Raw genomic sequence first — 21,176 nt, 5'->3', positions numbered from 1 at the left:
CTCTCCCCTGTCTCTCTCTCTCACTCTCCCCTGTCTCTCTCTCTGACTCTCCCCTGTCTCTCTCTCTGACTCTCCCCGACTCTCCCCTGTCTCTCTCTCTCTGACTCTCCCCTGTCTCTCTCTCTCTCTCTCTCTCTCTCCCCTGTCTCTCTCTCTCTGACTCTCCCCTGTCTCTCTCTCTGACTCTCCCCGACTCTCCCCTGTCTCTCTCTCTCTGACTCTCCCCTGTCTCTCTCTCTCTCTCTCTCTCTCTCCCCTGTCTCTCTCTCTCTGACTCTCCCCTGTCTCTCTCTCTCTCTCTCTCTCTCTCTCTCTCCCCTGTCTCTCTCTCTCTCACTCTCCCCTGTCTCTCTCTCTCTCTCTCTCCCCTGTCTCTCTCTCTCTCTCTCTCCCCTGTCTCTCTCACTCTCCCCTGTCTCTCTCTCTCTCCCCTGTCTCTCTCTCTCTCTCTCTCCCCTGTCTCTCTCTCTCTCACTCTCCCCTGTGTCTCTCTCACTCCCCCTGTCTCTCTCTCTCACTCCCCCGCCCAATCTCCCCCCCCCCCCGAACTGGCCTCCTCTCTGCAAACCCCCCCCCCCCCCCCCGACTCCCTCCTGTCTTTTCCCTTTCTTTCTGAGTCCCTCTCGGTTTCACTCTGCCCTTTCCCTCTCTGACTCTCTCTCCCTCCCCCACCAGGACCAGAAGCGCATGGAGAAGGTCTCCAAGCGTGTCAACGCCATACAGGAGGTGAAGGAGAGTGTCAGCCTGCTCACCCAGCTGCTCAGTAGCTACTGCAAGGAGACCTGCTCCCACAGCAATGCTGAGCTCATCAAGGTGGGCCGGGTGCCAGGGAAGGAGGGCCGCCGAAGCCTGTAGGCCGCTCCTTCAGACATTCCCCTGGTTGGTGTGGCGGAGCCGGTGTGACTCACGGGCTTCACGTCAGCCTCATTGGCGCTGATGTTTCTCTGCGCCTGCAGGATTTGTACCAGCGCTGTGAAAAGATGAGACCCACACTGTTCCGGCTCGCCAGTGACACAGAGGACAACGATGAGGCCTTGGGTGTGTCCCTCTTCTGGGCACGGCGGGGGTGGGTGGGTCGGGGCACAAGTGGGGTGTGGGCGGGGCACAAGTGGGGTGTGGGCGGGGCACAAGCGGGGTGTGGGCGGGGCTTTCTCATCCCCCAACACGGTCTCCCCCTTGCACGGTGACAGCGGAGATCCTGCAGGCCAACGACAGCTTGACTCAGGTCATCAACCTGTACCGGCAGCAGGTGAAAGGAGAGGAGGTGAATGGGGAAAATTCCGAACCATCGCAGCTCTCAGGTGCGTGCAGACCGCCCCCCCCCCAAGTGGGTCTGGAAGAGGGGTGTTTTTAAAATAGGACGATTCAGCTAAGCTATCTCCCACCCCTCGCCTTTCAGAAAGTAGCACGGCCCTCCTGGACCTGGCTGGCTTAGACACAGAAGTCCCTAGTCAGTCACATGACCGGCCGCCTCATGAACTGGGAGCCAGCCTCCTTGATGACGAGCTGATGTCGCTGGGTAAGAGGAGCTCAATCAGCGGATCCATCGCCGTTTCCCGTCTGCCTTGGCATGTCACAGAAATGCCTCGTTCCTCTGTCCCAGGGCTGAACGACGTCACTCCTGCCTCCCAGCCCGGAGACGCCACTTCCTGGAACTGCTTTCAGGTGAGGTCACAGGGATGTTTCCGCGGTTACTGGACAATTTGCCCATCTCCCCCCCCCCCCCCCCCCCCGCGTTCACCAGACCTCACCGCTGTTGCTCTCGCCAGTCTTCCGACAGCACGGATCCGGCCGCCCCAGCAGCGATGCTGAAGCCAGCGGTGACCACACCCTCGCAAGCTCCGCCTCCGTCTGGGAACAAGGCTTTGGAAGAGCTGGACATGCTGGGAAAAACTCTCCTGCAGCAGTCCCTGCCCCCAGAGAGCCAGCAGGTCAAATGGTAGGTAAATTACAGATAGTGTGTGATTGTGTGCTCTGGGCTGGACTGCCTTGTCCCCTGCCTTGTCCCCTGCCTTGTCCCCTGCACTTCCTAAGATTAGCTCCAGGCTCACTGTGACTTGACTAGATAGGCTAAAAAATGGATAAAGGGTGGGATGTAATTTCTGATAATGCTTCCTTTCAGGGACAAGCAGCCCCCTCAGTCCAAACCCACACTACGTGATCTCCAACACAAGTCCAACGCGAGCCCCAGCCCGAGTGCGGCCTTTTCCACCGAGCATCCTGGAACTCTCCTCAACTCCATACCCGGCCTGGGAGCGCTTCCGCAGGGAATGCCGTCTGCTTCCTCTCCCGCTCCTCCACAGGAGATTTCCCTGACCAATGTGATCGTGCCGCTGGAGTCCATTAAACCCAGTAAGACAGACAGCTCATATTCCTGCCTTGAATCGCTTCCAGCTTCTTTAAAGGCCCTCATGAGACCCACTTATTTCCACCAAACGCCGATTAATTAACGTCTGCCCTCTCTCCAACCCTCCCTGATCTCAGGCAACTTATTGCCCGTGACCGTGTTTGACCGTCACAGCCTGCGGGTCCTCTTCCACTTTGCACGCGACTCCCCCCCCGGCCGGCCCGACGTGCTGGTGGTAGTCATCTCTATGTTGTCGTCTGCCCCTGTTCCCGTCACCAACATCCGCTTCCAGGCAGCCGTCCCCAAGGTGAGGCTCTGTCCTAAACTATATCCGCCTTCATTCATATGCATCAAGCTCCTGCTTCTTGATGAATTCGCGTAACACGTTTCCTGCAGTAACTGTATTATGTGAAAGAATATGAATCCATTATATAAACCCTGTGTGAATTAAACGTATCCTAAACAAACTTAATTTTAGCTATAAATATGCTGTGGAAATGTCCATTTTTGCAGTGTAGTGCTTGATTCTTGTTTGTTCATTTCTCGTTCCCTTATATTGACAGAATAGCGAATCGGGTAATGTTTGCCCCTCCCTCTTGCCCCACCCACTTGCCCTCCAGGTGATGAAGGTGAAGCTTCAGCCCCCTTCGGGGACTGAACTCCCTTCCTTCAACCCCATCCTGCCCCCTGCTGCCATAACTCAGGTGCTGCTGCTGGCCAACCCCAGCAAGGTACATCCTTCCGTGTTTTACCGTCTTTGCGTAGCAGGGGCACGTAGGTGTGAGATGCTATGAAGTGTTCAGGTAGCGTTTCTAAATCTGGGGACGTATGTATGGAGAGTGTTTTGTGACAATATTCAATAAATACTTGTGATTTAAATTATTTAAATTATAATTTACATTTGTAATTTAAATGGTTTAAACAAAATTTAAGTGATACTAGCAACCATTAATATTATCTGTCAGTCACCCATCAAACTCAGTGGGCGGGTTCTAAACAGAACCTGACATCTGATTGGTTACATTGCAGACTAAGTCACAACAGATCGATCTTGCCTAATGGATTGAATTCTCATTTATAACCACGTTTCTGTTCCATCCTGACGCTGTATTACATCCTAACTTCCCGAAACCTTAACTGGCATCTTCAAGTTAGGAAAATTTATTTAAGCTGTCCTAACTTTCACTGGCCACAACATAGCGTTAGCTATAGCTAAACTTATTTAATCCATATGGCTGCTCTTTTATTGCTCTTATCTGTGGTTCCCGTTATCCATGGTTTCTTTGTCTTTTTTCATTACTCTATCATCTCTTGAAAATAAGGCTAATTTGAGTAGTACACAGAAAACGTCGGTGAGATGCGTCATGTGACGCCAGAAAGATTAGTATCAGTATAAATTTGCCTTATCCTTAGGTTTATTAAATCTGGTTAGCGTAGCGTACCACGTCCAGCTCTGGTAAATCATGGAAGCGATGAGTACTGAAGCGGCGGTGAAGGAAGGGACAGCTCAGTAACCACAACATCGCTTAAAAGAGGAGATATTGTTGATACACAAGGTAAAAAGAAACATCGGTCTTATGGCAGTACATTTTGCAGCTTCAAGTCAGACGTATTAATTAAACATAAGGATATGCCGAATTTATTTTTGGCCGTCAGAAAATGGCCCTCATTAATATTTTAGGCGCACTGCTAATCTGCTTACCAAATTGCGGGCGTAAGTAAACATCCATGTAGTACTGAAACGCCGGCATCCGGACACATGCTGACGCCAGTCATCTAAAGCCCTGGTGATTGTTGCACATGCACCACATAATCGTGATGTGATATCATGCAGAACTAATTTAAAGTCATTTGAATGACATATTGTTCCAAAATACCCTCCATACATATGCTGCTGCAGTACAGCTGTGGATGCAGGCATCAGAGTCTGTAGTGTGATGTGTTTGATTATAAATCAAATATTCACTTGGTTAGTCACTTGATGCATGAATGAGATACATTTCTGCTCTATTACACGCATGGTACTGTTGACATGTTTTATTAACTGAACATTACGTAAACAGTATCGTCAGCATTTGGGATTTGTTGTTTTCAAATTAACAATATAAAGACATGGGACAGTTTTATAACGTACTGTGCTTTTGCTCCATTTTTGCTTCAGGAGAAGGTCCGGCTGCGATTCAAACTCACCTTTGTCCTGGGTGAGGAATCCCATGATGAGACTGGGGATGTAGAACAGTTTCCTGCACCAGAAACCTGGGGAAGTCTTTAGGAGGACAGACAGACTTCCTGTCACATGACCCTCTGGGTGTCACATGCCCCAGCCCTTGCATTAGAGTTCCGTCACTGTCCTCAATGCGCTCTTTACATGTTCATTTTTGTCTTCATTCCAATCCAGCTCGACAATAATAAACAGCCTATTTCTTCTCCCTTACTGTATTCTAATGAACATAGATGTATTTTTTCCTGTGAATCAAACCTGAATGATTTGACTTCAAATTTGACTTCAAAAGCAGTATATTTAAAATTAAACCTGTCTGTGTGGCTGTGTATGCTGTACAATACTCTACTGTGCTGTAATATAGTATAGTACAAGGTATTGTACTGTAGTCTTTTTGTGACCAGGATAAGGGGCAGCTGGTTCAGCATAAGGGTGTGTCTTGTGTGAGATGATTTGCTACTTTTTTCCCCTCCAGTGATTCAGCTACAGCAATGGAATGTCTCCTGTTCTCTCCCAGCCGCCCCCCCAAATATTGTCTGTGCAATGCTGTCATCAAACTTCATTATTTTGAGTAACACTAGTTTTCCATTACTTAAGAACTCCTATGCCTGAAATGTATGGAAAACAGCGCTTACCTAAATTCTGTCTATTGCTGTGGTTTGACAGTGAACCACTCAGTACATAGACAAACTGTCAATACTGAAGTCTTATTTTATATGCCGTATGTGCCTATTCTGACAAATTCTGATTGATCTTGTATGTATATATGTGTTTCGTTTTTCTTTTGTCTGAGACGTAGGGTGTAGTCAGCTCTGGCTGCTGTTTTTGGTGTGTCTAAGGATTAGGGGGACTTTGCACTTGGTTACAAAAGGCAAGATGCATAAAATGCTGCTACATTTAGATCACAAGGTTGTTTAGTCCTAGTTTGTATAGCTTGTTACAGGACAGAACTGAACAGCAGAAGGTATATAAAAAAACAAAAAACACACTTCTGGTCCCTGCAAAACGACGGCATCACCTTCCCCAAGGCCTCACCACCCTCCCAGCATCAGATGAAATCGATCCTGTTGCCACAGGGACACCCTACTACGTGTGCAGCACATGCAAACCAGAGGCATCTGTTCACAAGGCCCTGCTGTGGTACCCCCCCCTCCCCCTCCGTGTTACAACTCTGTAAATACTGTCAGTATTGCAATTATGTATATATGCCAAAATACTATAATAACGCTACAGAACTGAGGGGCAACAGGAAAGGCAGTAAAAATGCATATTTAAGGGAAATAAAGCACTTCTTTTTTTTGAGGTTTAGCACAACGTTATGTCGTTATTCACTGTAAACGGTCACTCCACTACATAAAGGGCCTCCTGAGGGGGAGCAATACAGAGATGCCAGAGATGGGAACAGGAACAACCGCTGGAATACTAACACTAACTTCCAGAGGTTCTACAGAAACCAAGACGTGCAGAACTGCACAGGCAGTCCCCAGGTTATGAACGAGATCAGTTCCTTAAAATCTGTCAGAGTAATTTGTAGGCAAGTCAGAATAATACAGCAACGTGTGGTAACTGTACCTCAAGCTAGGGAACAATGAAAGGTGTGTAATGTTTTCATGAGTGTTACAAAGTAGCGCATGTTCGTTTCTACAAACCATTGTATATAAGGCTGTAAGTGCGAGCTGAACGCAAGTCAGACGTTCTTAACCCAGGGACTACTTGTACTGTAAATATAACCCGTGAATATCCAAAAGAATGTTTTTAAATCTTTATTAAAACCTGAAAAAATATAGAAAAGTACATCATTACAGGAGAATCAATGCCTATGGGGCAGCCAGGGGAAGAGTTTGCAAGCAACCAAATGCATTGCAGATTCCTGATGTTACCATCAAAACTACACATTGGAAACGGAAAAATGGCATGAAAAACTACACATAGGAGCAAGATGATCTGTGGATGCATGAAACATCAAGAAGTAAAGCAGCTCACATGCAGTACTACCAAAACGGACTGGGGGGGGGGGTTGATTTTTTTTTAGTGGGAAAACATTTGCAGCTGCATAAAGCTTCTTTATTCTGATTTTCTCTTTTCAAACCCTTACCACAAAAGAAAAAAGTTTGGCGTATCACAAACCTGTCCAGTTGGTAAGGAGTCCGATTCCAGAGGCTCCCTACTGGAACAGGCTATGTGGTGCTAAATGATTCATTGTGGTACCTACCTCTAACATGAAAAGACAAATTACAAATTTTAGAAATATGCACATTTGGGAAAATAATACAGGTCCGTCTCTCGGATCTCTGGCAACCAAATTATTCTACAGGAACATGCAAACACGCCAAATCCACAGAACCTATCCGTAAATACAACACAAGCACATTAACTGCCAGAATTCAATGTTTGAAATGGTTTTTATATTTATCAAAATAGTTTATAGCTAACCAAACTATGCTTTTCAAGAACTCAATCAAATTTAAACCCTAAAAAAATTACAAAAAGGATTACTTATTACCATAATAACAACGATGTGACGCTTTACGTTTTGGCTTAAGATGAGGGCCGTTACTTCCTAGGTGGGGGGGGAGGGGGAGGTGGAGGAGGGGCAAATGGGTAGGGGGCCTGAGGCATGAAGGGCATCATGGGAGGTTGGGGAGGCGCAAACTGCTGGGCCATCAGGGGCTGAGGTCCGGCCGGAGGCGGGGGGGGCGGGCCAGCTCTGCCGGCCAAATTCGCAAACTGCCCCTGCTGCTGCTGGCCTGACTGCTCCGGGACTCCACTGCCCCCCCCGCCAGCGGCCCCAGCTCCTGCCTGGGAGGAGGCCCTGCCGTTGTACTGACTAGTCCCGCTGTAGTTCTGGTACTGATCTTCCCCCAAGCCACTGAACGCCGAGGCGGAGTTCGTCCCCGTGCCATAGCTGGAGCCGCTTCTGCAGTCTCTGCTGCGGTCCCTGTACGACGAGGATGAGGAGGACCTGTCCCCGTCCCGGCCGCTCCCGCCCCCTCTGCCGTCCCGGCCATCACCGCCCCCGCGCCCGTCTTTGCTCCCGCCGACGGAGCGCATGCGCCGCTCGCATTCCTCCTGGTACATGAGGTTGGGGTTGTTGGCGTTGGAGGCTGAGGTGCGATATCGGGACCGGCCTCCTGAGGGGGAGCAATACAGAGATGCCGGTCAGCATTGGGTGGACCCTGCAACCCCCCCCCCCCGTAATAATCAAAACTGTAATACTTTGAAACAGATCAATTCCAATGGAGCACCAGTAATGACGACAGCATTAAAGAAAGTTTAACTGCTGAAGGTTTTATGTATTGTTTCTACTTCCATAACAGCTCATGCAAACAGACTGAAACAACAGGACATGACATTACCTGCACACCCCCTAACACGCCCCTCTATCTCCTGAACACCTTACGGCTTCCTCTGCGTTTCTCCTGCCAGGACGCCGCCACGCCTGAGTACTCACCTCCTCCTCCTCCTCCGCGGCCCGAGTCCACCAGCTGCAGCAGCTTGGGGTTGATGGCCTGTCGGGCCTCCTCTAGGACCCGTACCAGGTCCCGGGCTTGGCGCAGGTTGCCCGGGGTGAAAAAGGTGTAGGCCGTGCCCTTGTTGGTGCTGCGTGCCGTGCGACCGATTCTGTGGACATAGTCCTCGGAGGAGTTGGGGTAGTCATAGTTGATGACAAACTTAACATCCTCCACGTCTTAGGAGTAGGAAAAGGGCAATTGGGAGGGGTGTAGTTCATTAGGGAAAAAGAAAGAAAAACAAGTCAAAACAGGGAAGAGACCAGTGAAAAACTGATGCCCAGTAACTAATTCAGCAGTAGTTACCTTTTCAACAATGAAGACCAGATCAACTCACCTGCACCACTGAACACTACCTGTGACTGAGTAGAGAGCTACAGATGCTCTCAACAAACTAAACTAAACCAAAATACAAGCGTGACCCAAGTTGCCCCAAAAAGAAAAAAAGATGCTGCATAAGAACGACGACATTAGACCTGGGTATGTAATTACATCAAACCAGAAAAAAAACTGGTGCATTTTTTAACTAAGACACGTTAAGAAAATACAGTAAAAAGCGAAGGCAATATTTAGAAGGTCTTTTCTTTCGTGTTAAGGATTTGGGGAAAGGCAGGAAGGTGTTGGTGTGGGTGTGGGGGGGGGGGCGATTCCGATGGTTGTCAGTAAGCTTTCATTCTGAGAGGAACCCAAAATTTTTTAAAAAGTCTGTTTCTCATTACGGAGAAGAAGGGGCTCGGACAACATTGCTGCGGTCGGGTTTGAATGTCTCCTTTTCACAATCCCGATTGGGGAAACCTGGAACACTGCAGGTATCCAGAAACAGGAGGCGCCGCTGTGAGGAGCAGACAGATGGCACAATAAGGAGCTTCACCTCCTCTACTCTACAGCAATTTACTTCAGATTTCGCAGTGCTTCCATGGACCTGTGTTAAATGCAGCAGATGGAAGGGGAGGGGGGGGTGAGGAGGTACTTACCCTGTTTAAGAAGAGTCTCTTACAGGGCTAACTCCCTCTGTCCCCCCCGATCAATCCTGGGTCATTTGGTAGGGCTGGGGAGAGAGGGGGACAAACTGACCCCCCTCCCACTCCCAAACGTACGCCCAGAACTCCAGACTGGAAGCAGATCACGCCCCCTCCAGTTCATCCTCAAGGATTGCAGGTCCTTGACCAACTGGAGTGAACCAAGTTCTTACTCTACCTCCAGGCCTCAGCTCACGCCAAGTTGGGGCCGCCTTTATGTTCTTGTTTCTCCCTCAAAAGCTCGCTGGTGTCACAGCCAATACAGTTATTACAAAAAAGAGAGAGACCCAGCTCTGGACCAAAGAGCAGAAACGCGGTACTCCGTACCCGGCAATACCTGAGCAAAGAGTGCGAGCAAAGCCACACACACACACACTTCCTGTGAGCATCAGAATTTTTTTTCCTACTTCCTGTTTAGCAAACGTCAGAAATGTGCCTTCACTGACCCAGCAGACTATACAGCATCAGAGGGCTGCAGCTCTAAAACCTTGTCCGATTGCACAAAGACACAGGACCCAAATGCCACCATCCACATGTAAGAAAAATAAATCTTCCAAACAACAGAATACATCTCTTGTGCCACACTTGTGCAAAATGTCAGCCTGAGAGGCCAAAGTGCTGATATATTTACTTTGGGGTAAGGAGTCATTTTGGGTGTGGCAACCTGATTTTGCAGGAACCCACACAAAGGAGACAAGCAAAGGGAGAGACCAAGATTAGCGTCTCCCCCGGTCCGTCCAGCGACAGGCAGCATGCCCGAGAGCCCAGTTTACCCTTCCTTCTTGAAAAGGTGAGATGGGGGGTAACCGCAGTAACAAGAAACAGACAACGGCTTCAACACTGAGTTGGGGGGGGAGCAGGGGTTCGTTGGAGCACGGTCTCAGAGATAAAAGTGACCTGGCTTAAATGTTCACCTAGCAACTGCAGATTTTACCTGCAGATTGGTTTGATCGCTGCACACAAAGAACCGTCACACACATACACAGATACAGACAAGTGTAAGGTAAGAGAGAGAGAGAGAAGAAGAGCGAGAGAGAGAGAAGATTGGGAAGAGAAACATTCAGACAAGAGGATGGAATTAGATAACAGCCACGATAATCAAACGGGCTGAAGAGCAGGGCAGGATCTGTCAGAAAAGCGAGACAAGAAGTGGTGAAAGAGTGCAGAGAAAGAGAGAGAGAGAGAGTGTGTGAGTGAGAGAAAGATAGCAATGAGAAAAAGATTCTTCCAGGCCAGGACTCCTGCCAGCCAGGACCAGACATGACGCCCACAGCGGGAGAGCCAGCACAGCCGCACGGGGGCTCGGGGCGTCGGTGAGCCTGGTGTCGGGGGCCACAGGGGCAGCAAAGAGGGGGGGCCTCCACACCGAAGATTCAAGCCTGCACACAACGCATCCCAGCCACATTCTAGTCCCTTTGTGCACACGCTACACAGCCTGTGTTTTTCACATCGCTCTTCGTCCCCCCTGCCTACCCTAAAACCACAGACGCTGCCATAGTCCTCCTCCAGCCACCATAGGCTTAAGTCTCAATGTCCACAACGCTCACTGCTTTCACATTTCACTGACTCACTGGAAACCAGCTACCACAAAAATCAGCAAACGCGGGCCCGAGCACAAACATGCTGCAGCCCAGAACCTGCGTCAGCTAATACCGCAAGCATAAAACATGACTCCAGACAGAACCGGAATTTCCCAAAGAGCAGATCATGTGACCAAGATTAAGCACACGAAGGCCCGCGATGGGTGCCGAAAGTCTGCCAATTAGGAAATTCCTCGAGACAACGTGACTGGGATTTGGCAGCACGGCACTGAAGCCATTTTCCTCGTGCCGCCGATGACCATAACAGCACGCTACAGCAAACATCTCGGCGATCTGGGAGGTCGCTCCGCCCGCAATGCCCCTCTTCTGGCCCCCCAGCTCACTCCCCGCCCCGTTCTGCCCCGCTCTCAAATTTGGAATCCCAGCCAGCCTCTTTCCTGGGGGGGGGAGGCGGCAGGGAAGGCGCATTATTGAGGGCTGTGTTTAAGTCTTTTTCGGAGAGATAGCTGTCTCAGGGACTGATAAGCCAGGCCCCTTCTCCGCAGTTTCTCTCCGACTCAGGCTTCGTTTAGTCATGCCTAGGTCCGGCTGCAGGCTTCCCAAGGGCCTGTGCGCTTCTAGTGTAGGAAGAGAGACTTGGAAAGAAAAAAAAAGAAAAAAAAAAAATACACAAAACCAAAAAAATAATGAACACAAGGAGAAAAAATTGGTTAAAATAAGTGAACAAAAGTGGGGGCTGCATTATGTTATCTCCCCCCCACCCCACCCACAGTGTGTGTCCAACCTGAACCCATGATGTCACACAAGTTTAGCAGAGGTCTGTGTTTGATTGTGTTACTGGCCATTTACCCTTTAGCCACGCTGAGTGTGCTTCACCTTTGAGGGTGCGACTGATCACACAGCAGCAGGAGCCCTGCAGGTTTTATTCTGTATGGAGCCATAGGAAGAGGCCTTAAGGTGATAAACTGCACCAGCTGCAGCGCAGGTTTGCAGGATTAGCAGGACACAGGCGTGAATGCTTTATGTCAAAGGACAGATATCTAAATACATGGTGTAACAAAATGGTTAAACCTCATGAAAACATGCCAGAAATGTACTTCTGGGATAAAATGAAATCCTAGTGTATAAGCAGGCAGCTGTGAGGGGGTGTCTGTGTGCGTGTTTGTGGGGGGGTGAGCTGACGAGACATACCCAGACCACGGGAGGCCACGTCGGTGGCAATGAGAATCGGGGCTTTGCCACTACGGAACTCTGGAACCAGCAGAAGCACCAAGTTAAAAGCCAGTTAGGAAAATGGGAACGCTGCTAAAACAGAGCGGCTTTCGAACTGCAGACACCCCGTGTTTGCCCTCTGTATGTCACCAAATCAGTCTAAACACATTAGAGAGAGTGCAGAGGGAAAAGGGCCCTACCTTGTCTACCAAGCATCACTGACAATTTCCTCCCAAAAAAAAAAAAACACGTTTTGTGGTCTGTCGGCATAATTTCCTGAGTAATCTCAAGGCAATGCTTTTGTGCAAACCTCTGGCAGAACACTTTGGTGTAACCACGGTCTTCCATTACTTTTCCCAAAAGATGCCAAAAGCCACATGCTTTATTCACATATAATAAAGCTTTCTAAAGTAACTCCATACTAGTCAAAACATTTGTCATGTGACCAACGAGCGGCTGGATGACGCCAGGTGTAGGTCTGTGACATCTGTGGCATTTTCTTCATCTACATGCACCTGTCAGGACTTGATAACAGATTAATCATCTTACCTGATAGCACCCAGTCTCTCTCAGGCTGGCTCTTATCGCCATGGATACACATGGCAGGCCACCTAGAAGGCACAGCACAATTACAGGCTCAGGGGACACCCAGAAACCTGCAGGACTTGTTTCTAGACGGGCAAGCAGCCATTTTCCCGGAGGATGACTGCAGGTGAGCCGCTCGGTCTGGACGGCGGCTCAGTTAATTTACACACAGATACACAAACCCATGCATGTGAAAGTTTACCTAAACCGACAAGCAGGGTGAGAGTCAACTGAGAATAAATTTCATAGTAATTGGGAAGCACAAAGAAATTGCTGTCCCCACAGTAACATCACAAAGATCATCCCCTTTTGGACCCAACTAAGGGTAAACACACATAATGAGGGGGCGAGCTAAATGCGATATGACAACACTGATCCAACAACAAAAACACCAGCTGCGCCAAACATAACCTGACTATAGTAATGAGAAAATGTGCTGTTTGCCACCATTAATGAATATCTTTAATACGCATATATTCAGATCTCTCGTCTTCATTTAACCATAAATACAATATTACTGTCAATACATATAAACGCAGCACATGTGAAGACCCAAGAGTTTAGCATCCAGACTCCGCCTCACCCGTCTCGCCTCATTCGGCGCGTGAGCTCATCGCAACGCTTCTTAGTCTCCACGAAGATGATGGTCTTGTTCTCCTTCTCGGCCATGATCTCCTCCATCAGCTGGATTAGCCTGAAAGCCAGAGAAGCGGAAAGGGAGAAACGAAGATGGCAGGGTTACGTTTACACATTTGGACCACGACTCCAAGAGACCTGCCCCTTCCCGCCACCAACGGACAACCCTCACTTGTGGTCCTTCTCACTCTCCATGCACACGTCCACGATCTGGAGGATGTTGTGGTTGGCGCTGAGCTCCAAGGCGCCCACGTTGATCTGCACGTAGTCCCGCAGGAAGTCCTCCGCGAGCTGACGCACCTCCTTTGGCCAGGTGGCGCTCCACATCAGGGTCTGCCGGTCCGGCTGGGGCGGACGGAGCGAGGGGCATCAGACACCGCTAGCGCAGTTAGCTTCCTACCACAGCGGCCGGCCGTCTCTCTTACCCGGATCTGGTCGACAATCTTGCGGATCTGCGGCTCGAAGCCCATGTCCAGCATGCGGTCGGCCTCATCCAGCACCAGGTAGGTGCACCGTCGCAAATTGGTCTTTCCCGCTTCCAGGAAATCAATGAGACGCCCCGGGGTAGCAATGCAGATTTCCACTCCTGTACGAGACAAGGGTGTGAGAAACCTGCCTTGGACACACCTGATGTCTGAAGGCACCTACAGTTTATCCGAGCAGGAAGGCAACCCTGACAGGTGGGCATACGGCAAAAATCACACCCAACACCCAAGTGGTGGGTGGAGTCAAGCCTTAAGTGGGAATGTTCCCAAAAATATCCAAAATACATTGTTTACAGAATTGCTAACGCAAAAAGGTGATATACATCTATAAGTAAAACTTACATTTTACCATTAAATTTAATATGTGCTTTTTCATACTTATTACTAGTACATTTCTGGCTTATATTTTTTGTAAGGTGTCTTGAATGACAAAAGGTAAATCACAAAAAATCTGACTTGCATAAGGGTTTGCTGTGCAGATTACTCAGATCAGTCGATCTATATATATCTATATCTATCGATGTATAGGGTTTTTTCACAAATACACTAGCTGAACCTTTTAAAGTCATTCGGTTACATTAAAAAAATCTGCCCTGACTTTTATTTAGATGTTATTAAAACATGCATCTCTTTGTTTAAAGTCGGATCAAGGATGGGATCGAGGTTGGGTCAAGTCCAGGATAGAATCGCATAACACCGGGCATTTGGAAAAGTTAATGGATCTGGATGGATCTGTTGGGATAATTCAAATCTGACATGCGCAATGCAGATTTTTGAGTCGCGTTCATTTTTGGCATTTCCCTTCCTCAGGGAAAAGGGAAGAACGGGGGTGACCTGAGCAAACAAACTAACGAAGGAAACGGTATCTTTTTAGTGGGGGGTGGAAAAGACCCCAGGAGATGGGAAAAGACAACTTTCACATGGGTTGGGATCTTAACCAAGGAAAACAAAAATCAGGGCAGAGAAAACTGATCAGAATTAATTTATTTCAGACTGCTTAGATGGAAACGCCCAGTCTGTGATGCACTTATAACCAGATCTAAAGTGAGCCACAACTGTCTCTTAAGTTTAAGTTTTGTCTCTCATTAAGTAGAAAACAGGATAATCTTTTAAGGGATTTTTTCCCCCCTTAGAGAAGCATTTCCCAAATTGGTTCCCGGGGACCTTCAGACAGTGCACGTTTTTGCTCCTTCCCAGCTCCGGGCAGGGAGCCTAAATGTGGACTGTCTGGCAGGGAGCAAAAACATGGACTGGCTGTGGGGCGGCAAGGATCAGATTTGGAAACCCTTTTGCTGACAATTGAATGCATCAGCTTACTTTATCAGTATAACACTAAGTATGTCCCCCGGGTCCCTTCATCTGTCTTATAATCAGCCCACATAATCATGAGACGGTGACGCACCTCGTTCCAGGTCTCGTATCTGCGGCCCTTTGGGAGCGCCTCCGTAGACGCAGGTACTCTTGATGCGGGACGACTTTCCATAATCAAAGGCCACCTGCTGCACCTGCTGGGCCAACTCTCGGGTCGGAGCCAGAACCAGGCACTGGAAAAAAGGGGGGATGAGACTGGGAATACTGGAAACAGAGGAGATGATAGTCCAGTAATAAATACTGGGAACAGATCACTTGGTGCTATAAAACACACAAAATGCCTACATGCATTACTACATACGTATGTATATACTGCTACACACGTACACACTACTTATGCCGTGTACTTACAATGGGCCCATCTCCACGCTCCAGGTAGGGCTGGTGGTTGATGTGTACAATTGCAGGCAGAAGGTACTGCGGCACAGAGCGGTAGAGAGGGTTAAATCAACCTACTAGCAGTACTTAGTAGGGGGGGCTAAGGGGAGTAACAAAACCCATACAGTTAGAGTTTGTGTGATTTAAGCCAGTATTTCTCAACCTGGTTCATGGGGACCTAAGGTTGGTTCACATTTTTGCTTCCGTTCAGCTGCCTGCCAGACAGTCCACATTTTTGCGGGGAAGGAGCAAAAACAGACTGCCTGCAGGTCCCCGAGGAGCGGTTTGAGAAACACTGATCTAAGTAGCCTACTTAAGCCTCATACCTACCCATCCAAAGCTATTCGGACACTAGCCAAGATTTAGCTTTGAAATAATCTCCTATATCTGTGTTATCCAAAGGACCTCACTTCTGTCTACACTGCAAGAGAAATTATCGCAGGGCTTAATGGCTGCCTTTCCATTCCGCTAGGGTGTCGTGCGTGTGCTTCCACGTGCCGAGCGGCCCTCACCGCCAGCGTCTTGCCAGAGCCGGTCTGAGCGATGCCCACCATGTCCCTGCCGCTAAGGGCCAGGGGGAAGCCCTGAGCCTGGATGGCTGTGGGTTCCTTGAAGTTCTGCTGTATCAGCACATCCATCACATACTCTGAAGAACAGAAAAACCATAAGCAGCTTCATTTGCCTGAATAAATACCAAGCTGTTTAAATATATCACTAATTCATACAAATTAACGTTAACTAAATTGGTTAATTAGATGAGATTAAAGTACCTGCAATGTTAATACAATGCTGATACAAAAAGGTAATAATTAGTTCAAATCTGTATCGCACTGTCACAAAACTTTTCCACAAGAAGAAACATTTAAGCAATATCAAAATACGCTTCGGGAAAAAGTAAGAGAAAGTGTTACAGAAATATATGGAGAAAAAAAACCATGCGACGCAGGCATGGTAAGGATGCATGCCAAAAAGGTTATCAGTCAGCAGCCTTTACTCACGTGGGAAGCTTGCCTGGTGGAAGGCAGTGACCGGCTTGGGGCAGCCCGTCCCCCGGATGGTGATCTCCTTCTTCCGGCGAAATTCTTCTATATCATACTAAGGCATAAGACGCAACACATGGCACAGACGGTGATGGGCATGAACAGCTGGGACCTAAGTATACAGTCAATGGAGGCAACACCTGTGGCTGTTCTGCAAGTACCTGCGTCATGCGCTGCACCTCAGCATGCTCCTGGTAGAAGTTCTTCTCAAACTTGGGCAGCTCGTCCAGGTCCCACTTTTTCTTGCGGAGACGTTCCCCAGGGTTACCAAACTTCCGTGGAGGAGAGTAGGCACTCCGACTCGACCCAAACCGTGTCCTTGAAGGTTAAACAGAGTAGGGAATTTCGTAACGGTATTTAAACCAGCGTTTCCTAATCCAGGACCCAGGAACTTAATGCCCCATTAATTCATTGCTTCCCAGGAACACTTTTAATCAATTAGTCTTAATCTGTTGCAATAATTGAAATCACACATGCTTAATGCAGATTTTGAGTCTTGTTAATTTGAACATGTATCACAGAATGCTTGCAACTAGAAATTAGTCAATCCAAACATCTTCACCCCAAGTCTGTCACGGTCGAGGTCTGGGAAATAACGCCAATAATCGATTGGTGGTTATGGAGAGAGAATTGTTTGAGAGATAATGTTTGAACCAAAGGTGTTTCTCAAAGGGACCTTTGGCTTTGCCAGTTTGTGCTATCCAATCAATTCACAGATCGTTTAACTGGTAAACAAAAACAACACATCCAAGATTAAACACTACTTTTTTTAAGTTTTCAAACATAGTCTATTAAAGTACTTTTTAACGATGCCGTCTGGGACTGGAAACATTGTTTCCTTAGTGACTAGTTAGTATTTTCAGGATTTTATTTTTTTCCTTTAATCAAATTAATGGGACATGCAATAAAACTGAATCCATGCACAGAAATTTTATCCATGTACGACTCGTCTCAGTAAATCGAAGTTAAAACATGACATTAGCAAGAATATCATTATAACTGGCAACATTTTTCGCTTACAATTAATTTTGCACGATTAATTGAAAAGTTTAAACCGAATAATGAAGTTGAGTTGTTTTGCTCTTGCAGTTGCTTGCCCGCTGAGGCTTGGCGATATCGAAGGTTAGCCAGCTAGCCATCTCAAACTGGCAAGGTCGGCGAAATTAGCCACGAATTCGCGCTCCGTCTCACTAAATCTTACTTTTTGTAAGTAGCAGAAGCACTTACCCCCTATCACGGCCACGGTCCCTGTCTCTGTCCCCATAAGAAGAACTTCCGCGCATTTTCCCCAAACGAGGCAGCTAGCTTAGTTAGCTCTCTCTAATTTTTAAATGGCTCCGAGCTTTGCAGCTTATAGAATGTTTGGTCCTTCAAACGTTTGTCTCTGAAACTAAAGAACAAACAAAAAAAGAGTAACCCCTAATTTAAATAAAGTTTACTTTAATGCTGTTTCAAGTGGATATACTTTATACTTCGAACTACTTTTGCAAAACCTCTCTTCCAAACAACTGTGCGCGATAAGATGGAGGTTTCGTCGACGCAAAAAAAAAAAAAAACCTTCAGCCGTAACTCTCCCAGAGAACCGTGGGAAGAAGGTGCTAAAATGGCGTAGATCATTTTCAGGAATCTGCGTACTGCCGGTTAGACTGTGACGTAAATTACGCCTGCAGTGTTTGTCTATGTTGTGCAGCTTTTCTTTGTTATCGGTAGTAAAATACACGACAGAGATCAATGTACTTAGTTCAGATAATGTTCACGTCACTGTATCCTGAAATCAACATTTATTCGTAAATAAAAGTATGAATAGTAATATTGACTGTTATATTATATTGTATTATAGTTTATATTATAATTTTACGCGAGTGTTATGATGACTCACTGCACATCTCCAGCACTGGCAGTTCAAATCCTGCCTAAAGTCTTTGCGTATGTGCACATGTGTGTATATGCATGTGTGTGTCTGGTCCAGACTTACCTTACATTGTGGGGACACAATATGATGAATACCCATTTTTTTTTTCTGTTTCCTGGTCCCCATAAAGGAACACTCAGTTTTCAAAAAAATCTGTGACTGCAATAAGGTTAAGGTTGTCAAATGAGCGGTCCCACAAAGATATGATTACAGGTCTGTGTGTATGTGCATGTACAGTAGCTTGCTTATTTTTCCTGTCATCTGGCTTTCCTTTAGGAATTGTAATGACCTCAAGCAGTCAAAAAACATGCAGTTAATTTAACTGGCAAGTTACCAGTAGCTTGCTCATATTCCCTGTGATGGATTGACATCCCATCCAGGTTGTACCCCTACCTTGCAACATACGCTGTCTAGGACAGACTCCCATCCAAAATCAGCAGTTGGGAAAGGATGGACAATAATTATTGATATACATATACAATGTGAAGCATGATAATGATATTTAATACTAAAAATTCTAAGAAAAACATACTTTAGGCCTTCCACAACGTTCCCTCATTAGTTGTTTCTACTTTCTTTGCCGTTTCTTCTCCTTAGTGTTTTTGAGGCAGTTTATGGCCAGAGTGAATTTATTCGATGGGCTACACATTTCCTGAGCTTGTACAGTTGTGAGAACAGTATGATGTATTGCCACACATTCTTGTTAAGAGCCTTGGATCAGCGTTGTTGTGAAAGGCACTACATGAAAATACATTTAATTGAGAACAGGAGATCTTCTGTATCCATTTCATGGGGGAGTCTAGGGGAGAAAAACAGGAACTTTGGATTATGTAGATTTGTGGGGCAGAGTGGGCCAAGACAAACTGGGCCAGTGCTGCATGCTGGGTAATCTCATGTAGGAAAGAAAAACAAGAATCATCTTAAAAACAGGATAGCAGAGGATGTATATGTCACAGCATCTAAGATGTTACCCAGCAGACTCCACCAAACTCCACGTTGGCCTGTAGTCAGCCATCCGAGACTCAGCACACATCAGGGGATACAGGCACCAGTGATTCAACCAATTTGTTCAATGTCAGGCCATTATCAACTTCATCTGCAAACCTCAAGTGATAAGTAAACAAGAAAACTCTAAAATATATATATATGTAATTATTAAAATATAATTATTATATTTTTGTAATTTAACACAGTACGGTCTTTTTAAGTTGTGCTTCCTCGACTGTTCTATTAACTTCAATTTGGTCACCGAAAGTGGAACAGCGTCCTCTACTGGCAAACCTCTGAAAGCTACCTCGGTGCGGAGCAACAAGCACAGATTAATTAGCACGGCATGTCGTAATCCATGATGTTACGCGAGTGCAGCCCTTCTGTTTCCTACTGATAATCAAAGTGGTGCCCATTCAGACGTTTTCCAACTGGTAACCTTGTATCCTATCAAGAACAGGGTACAAATCAGGGGAACAGGGTAGGCACACACATACACATAATTCAGAGCTACCAATTCACTTAGCCACGTGTTTTCGGATTAACACGATGGCGTATGTATGGTGGAGCAGCAAGAATGATGCTACTTTTCCCCCACTTAGTAGGTTCTATGTGATGTTTTCTGCAGCACCTTCCATGAGATCAGGAATTTTAATCTCTCCAGGCGCTGGATGCATGAAGGGGCACTTCCTCCCTTCTGCTCAACAAGATCTGCAATTCCTTGACACAGCAAATCGACCCATTATTTCCACGATTATGCTTTGGCAAACACAGGTAGGTTGGCCTCAGCACACCTGTACAACTCTGCTTGTCACCGCCGTGAGATTGTGGTTCTGTGTAATAGGTGATCTGAACAATCTACATATCTCCTGCAAAGCTGAATAACATTCTAGACTGTGGCACAAGGAAGTTTTGTGATGTAAGGAAAAATAGCACAAACATCTTACTTTTCAGGGATGATTAATCAAGTACTTTCACATCACAGTGGGAAGTCACTATCCTGTCCTGTCATGGGCTCACCAGCACCTGGCCAATCATATGCAAGTTCACTCGCAAACACTCCACACAGTACTTAGTTGTGGGGGGGGTGGGTGTATAGACTTGACCAATCAGAGATAACCTATGGGAGAACATCCCAACACAAGAATAAGTATCAAACCCTAAATGCTACACAAATTGCTACTCATTGTTGCACTCCTTTATTATAATAGCTTGTGCCGTTATCAGTACGAGGCAGAGCTACAGGTACATCGGCTTCTACCTGCAGCCGCTGGTCTATCGCACTCACAGTATGGTGAGAGATTTGTATGTAGGCCACTGGGTTAAAACACACACGACTGTTTTTGTGGACTTTGCCTTTTTCCTCATCTCCTCTAGTCATGCTCCATATTATCAGGGTACATCATTATCTTTAGTTTTTTCCCCCCAGTAAAAATGCCCATTGTGATTTATGTGTTATACATGTTTATGCTGCAGTAAAGAGAATTTCCCTCCAATGAACCAATAAAGAGCCCATTCTCTCTCATATTTTAATCTGTTCAAATATAATAATCATCAATATTTTATTGCTCTTTACACCTCCCTCAACTTGCTCTTTTGTAGACCACCCAGGGAGCTGGAGATTAAGGGTCTTGCTCAAGGACCTGCAGACATGCATACAGGCTTAGTCCATTGAGCCACACGCCGCCCCTAAATGCAGTGTGGTCTCAAGTGTGCTCAGTGTGCATCAATCTGAATGGCCTACGTTACGCCCGTCCAGAATGCTTCCTGGTTTAAGCTTCTCATCACGCACTTTAGCTGCAATGGGAGACATTTTGCGGTACAAACTTTCACATGTCAGTCTCCAACTCGCACAGCAGATTTCAAATTGGTCATCAGTGTTTTGTGTGGAGCAACAAAGTAATTGACATGACAATCATCACAGTCCGCTGGA

The 21,176-nt window shown here is 46.9% G+C and overlaps 2 protein-coding genes across 2 annotated transcripts in view; one reads left to right on the top strand and one right to left on the bottom strand.

Annotated features, from left to right (window-relative positions):
* Window positions 1-5,876, top strand: part of gga1 (golgi-associated, gamma adaptin ear containing, ARF binding protein 1) — a 10,419-nt gene extending 4,543 nt beyond the window's left edge. Inside the window, exons 8-17 of the mRNA XM_023814639.2 lie at window positions 676-813; window positions 957-1,038; window positions 1,191-1,301; window positions 1,400-1,519; window positions 1,604-1,665; window positions 1,770-1,939; window positions 2,123-2,352; window positions 2,485-2,654; window positions 2,968-3,078; window positions 4,509-5,876. Of these exons, the coding sequence (XP_023670407.1) occupies window positions 676-813; window positions 957-1,038; window positions 1,191-1,301; window positions 1,400-1,519; window positions 1,604-1,665; window positions 1,770-1,939; window positions 2,123-2,352; window positions 2,485-2,654; window positions 2,968-3,078; window positions 4,509-4,619 (1,305 nt within the window). The 3' untranslated portion in view covers window positions 4,620-5,876. The remainder of the gene's footprint in view (window positions 1-675; window positions 814-956; window positions 1,039-1,190; window positions 1,302-1,399; window positions 1,520-1,603; window positions 1,666-1,769; window positions 1,940-2,122; window positions 2,353-2,484; window positions 2,655-2,967; window positions 3,079-4,508) is intronic.
* A 440-nt stretch (window positions 5,877-6,316) lies between these two features.
* On the bottom strand, window positions 6,317-17,911 carry LOC111845294 (probable ATP-dependent RNA helicase DDX17). Its single transcript, XM_023814638.2, has 13 exons — window positions 17,572-17,911; window positions 16,506-16,662; window positions 16,303-16,399; window positions 15,817-15,950; window positions 15,278-15,343; window positions 14,958-15,099; window positions 13,496-13,656; window positions 13,243-13,415; window positions 13,018-13,128; window positions 12,399-12,460; window positions 11,829-11,888; window positions 8,020-8,256; window positions 6,317-7,699 (listed from the first exon to the last, which is right to left on the bottom strand). The coding sequence occupies exons 1-13, from the start codon at window positions 17,625-17,627 to the stop codon at window positions 7,122-7,124; spliced, it is 2,034 nt and encodes a 677-aa protein (XP_023670406.1). The 5' UTR covers window positions 17,628-17,911; the 3' UTR covers window positions 6,317-7,121.
* Between the last annotated feature and the right edge of the window lie 3,265 nt (window positions 17,912-21,176).

Source organism: Paramormyrops kingsleyae, chromosome 5 (genome assembly GCF_048594095.1).
Source record: "Paramormyrops kingsleyae isolate MSU_618 chromosome 5, PKINGS_0.4, whole genome shotgun sequence".
Taxonomy (NCBI): domain Eukaryota; kingdom Metazoa; phylum Chordata; class Actinopteri; order Osteoglossiformes; family Mormyridae; genus Paramormyrops; species Paramormyrops kingsleyae.
The sequence above is the reverse complement of the archived record's forward strand: the minus strand, read 5'-3'. Positions and strand labels throughout refer to the sequence as shown.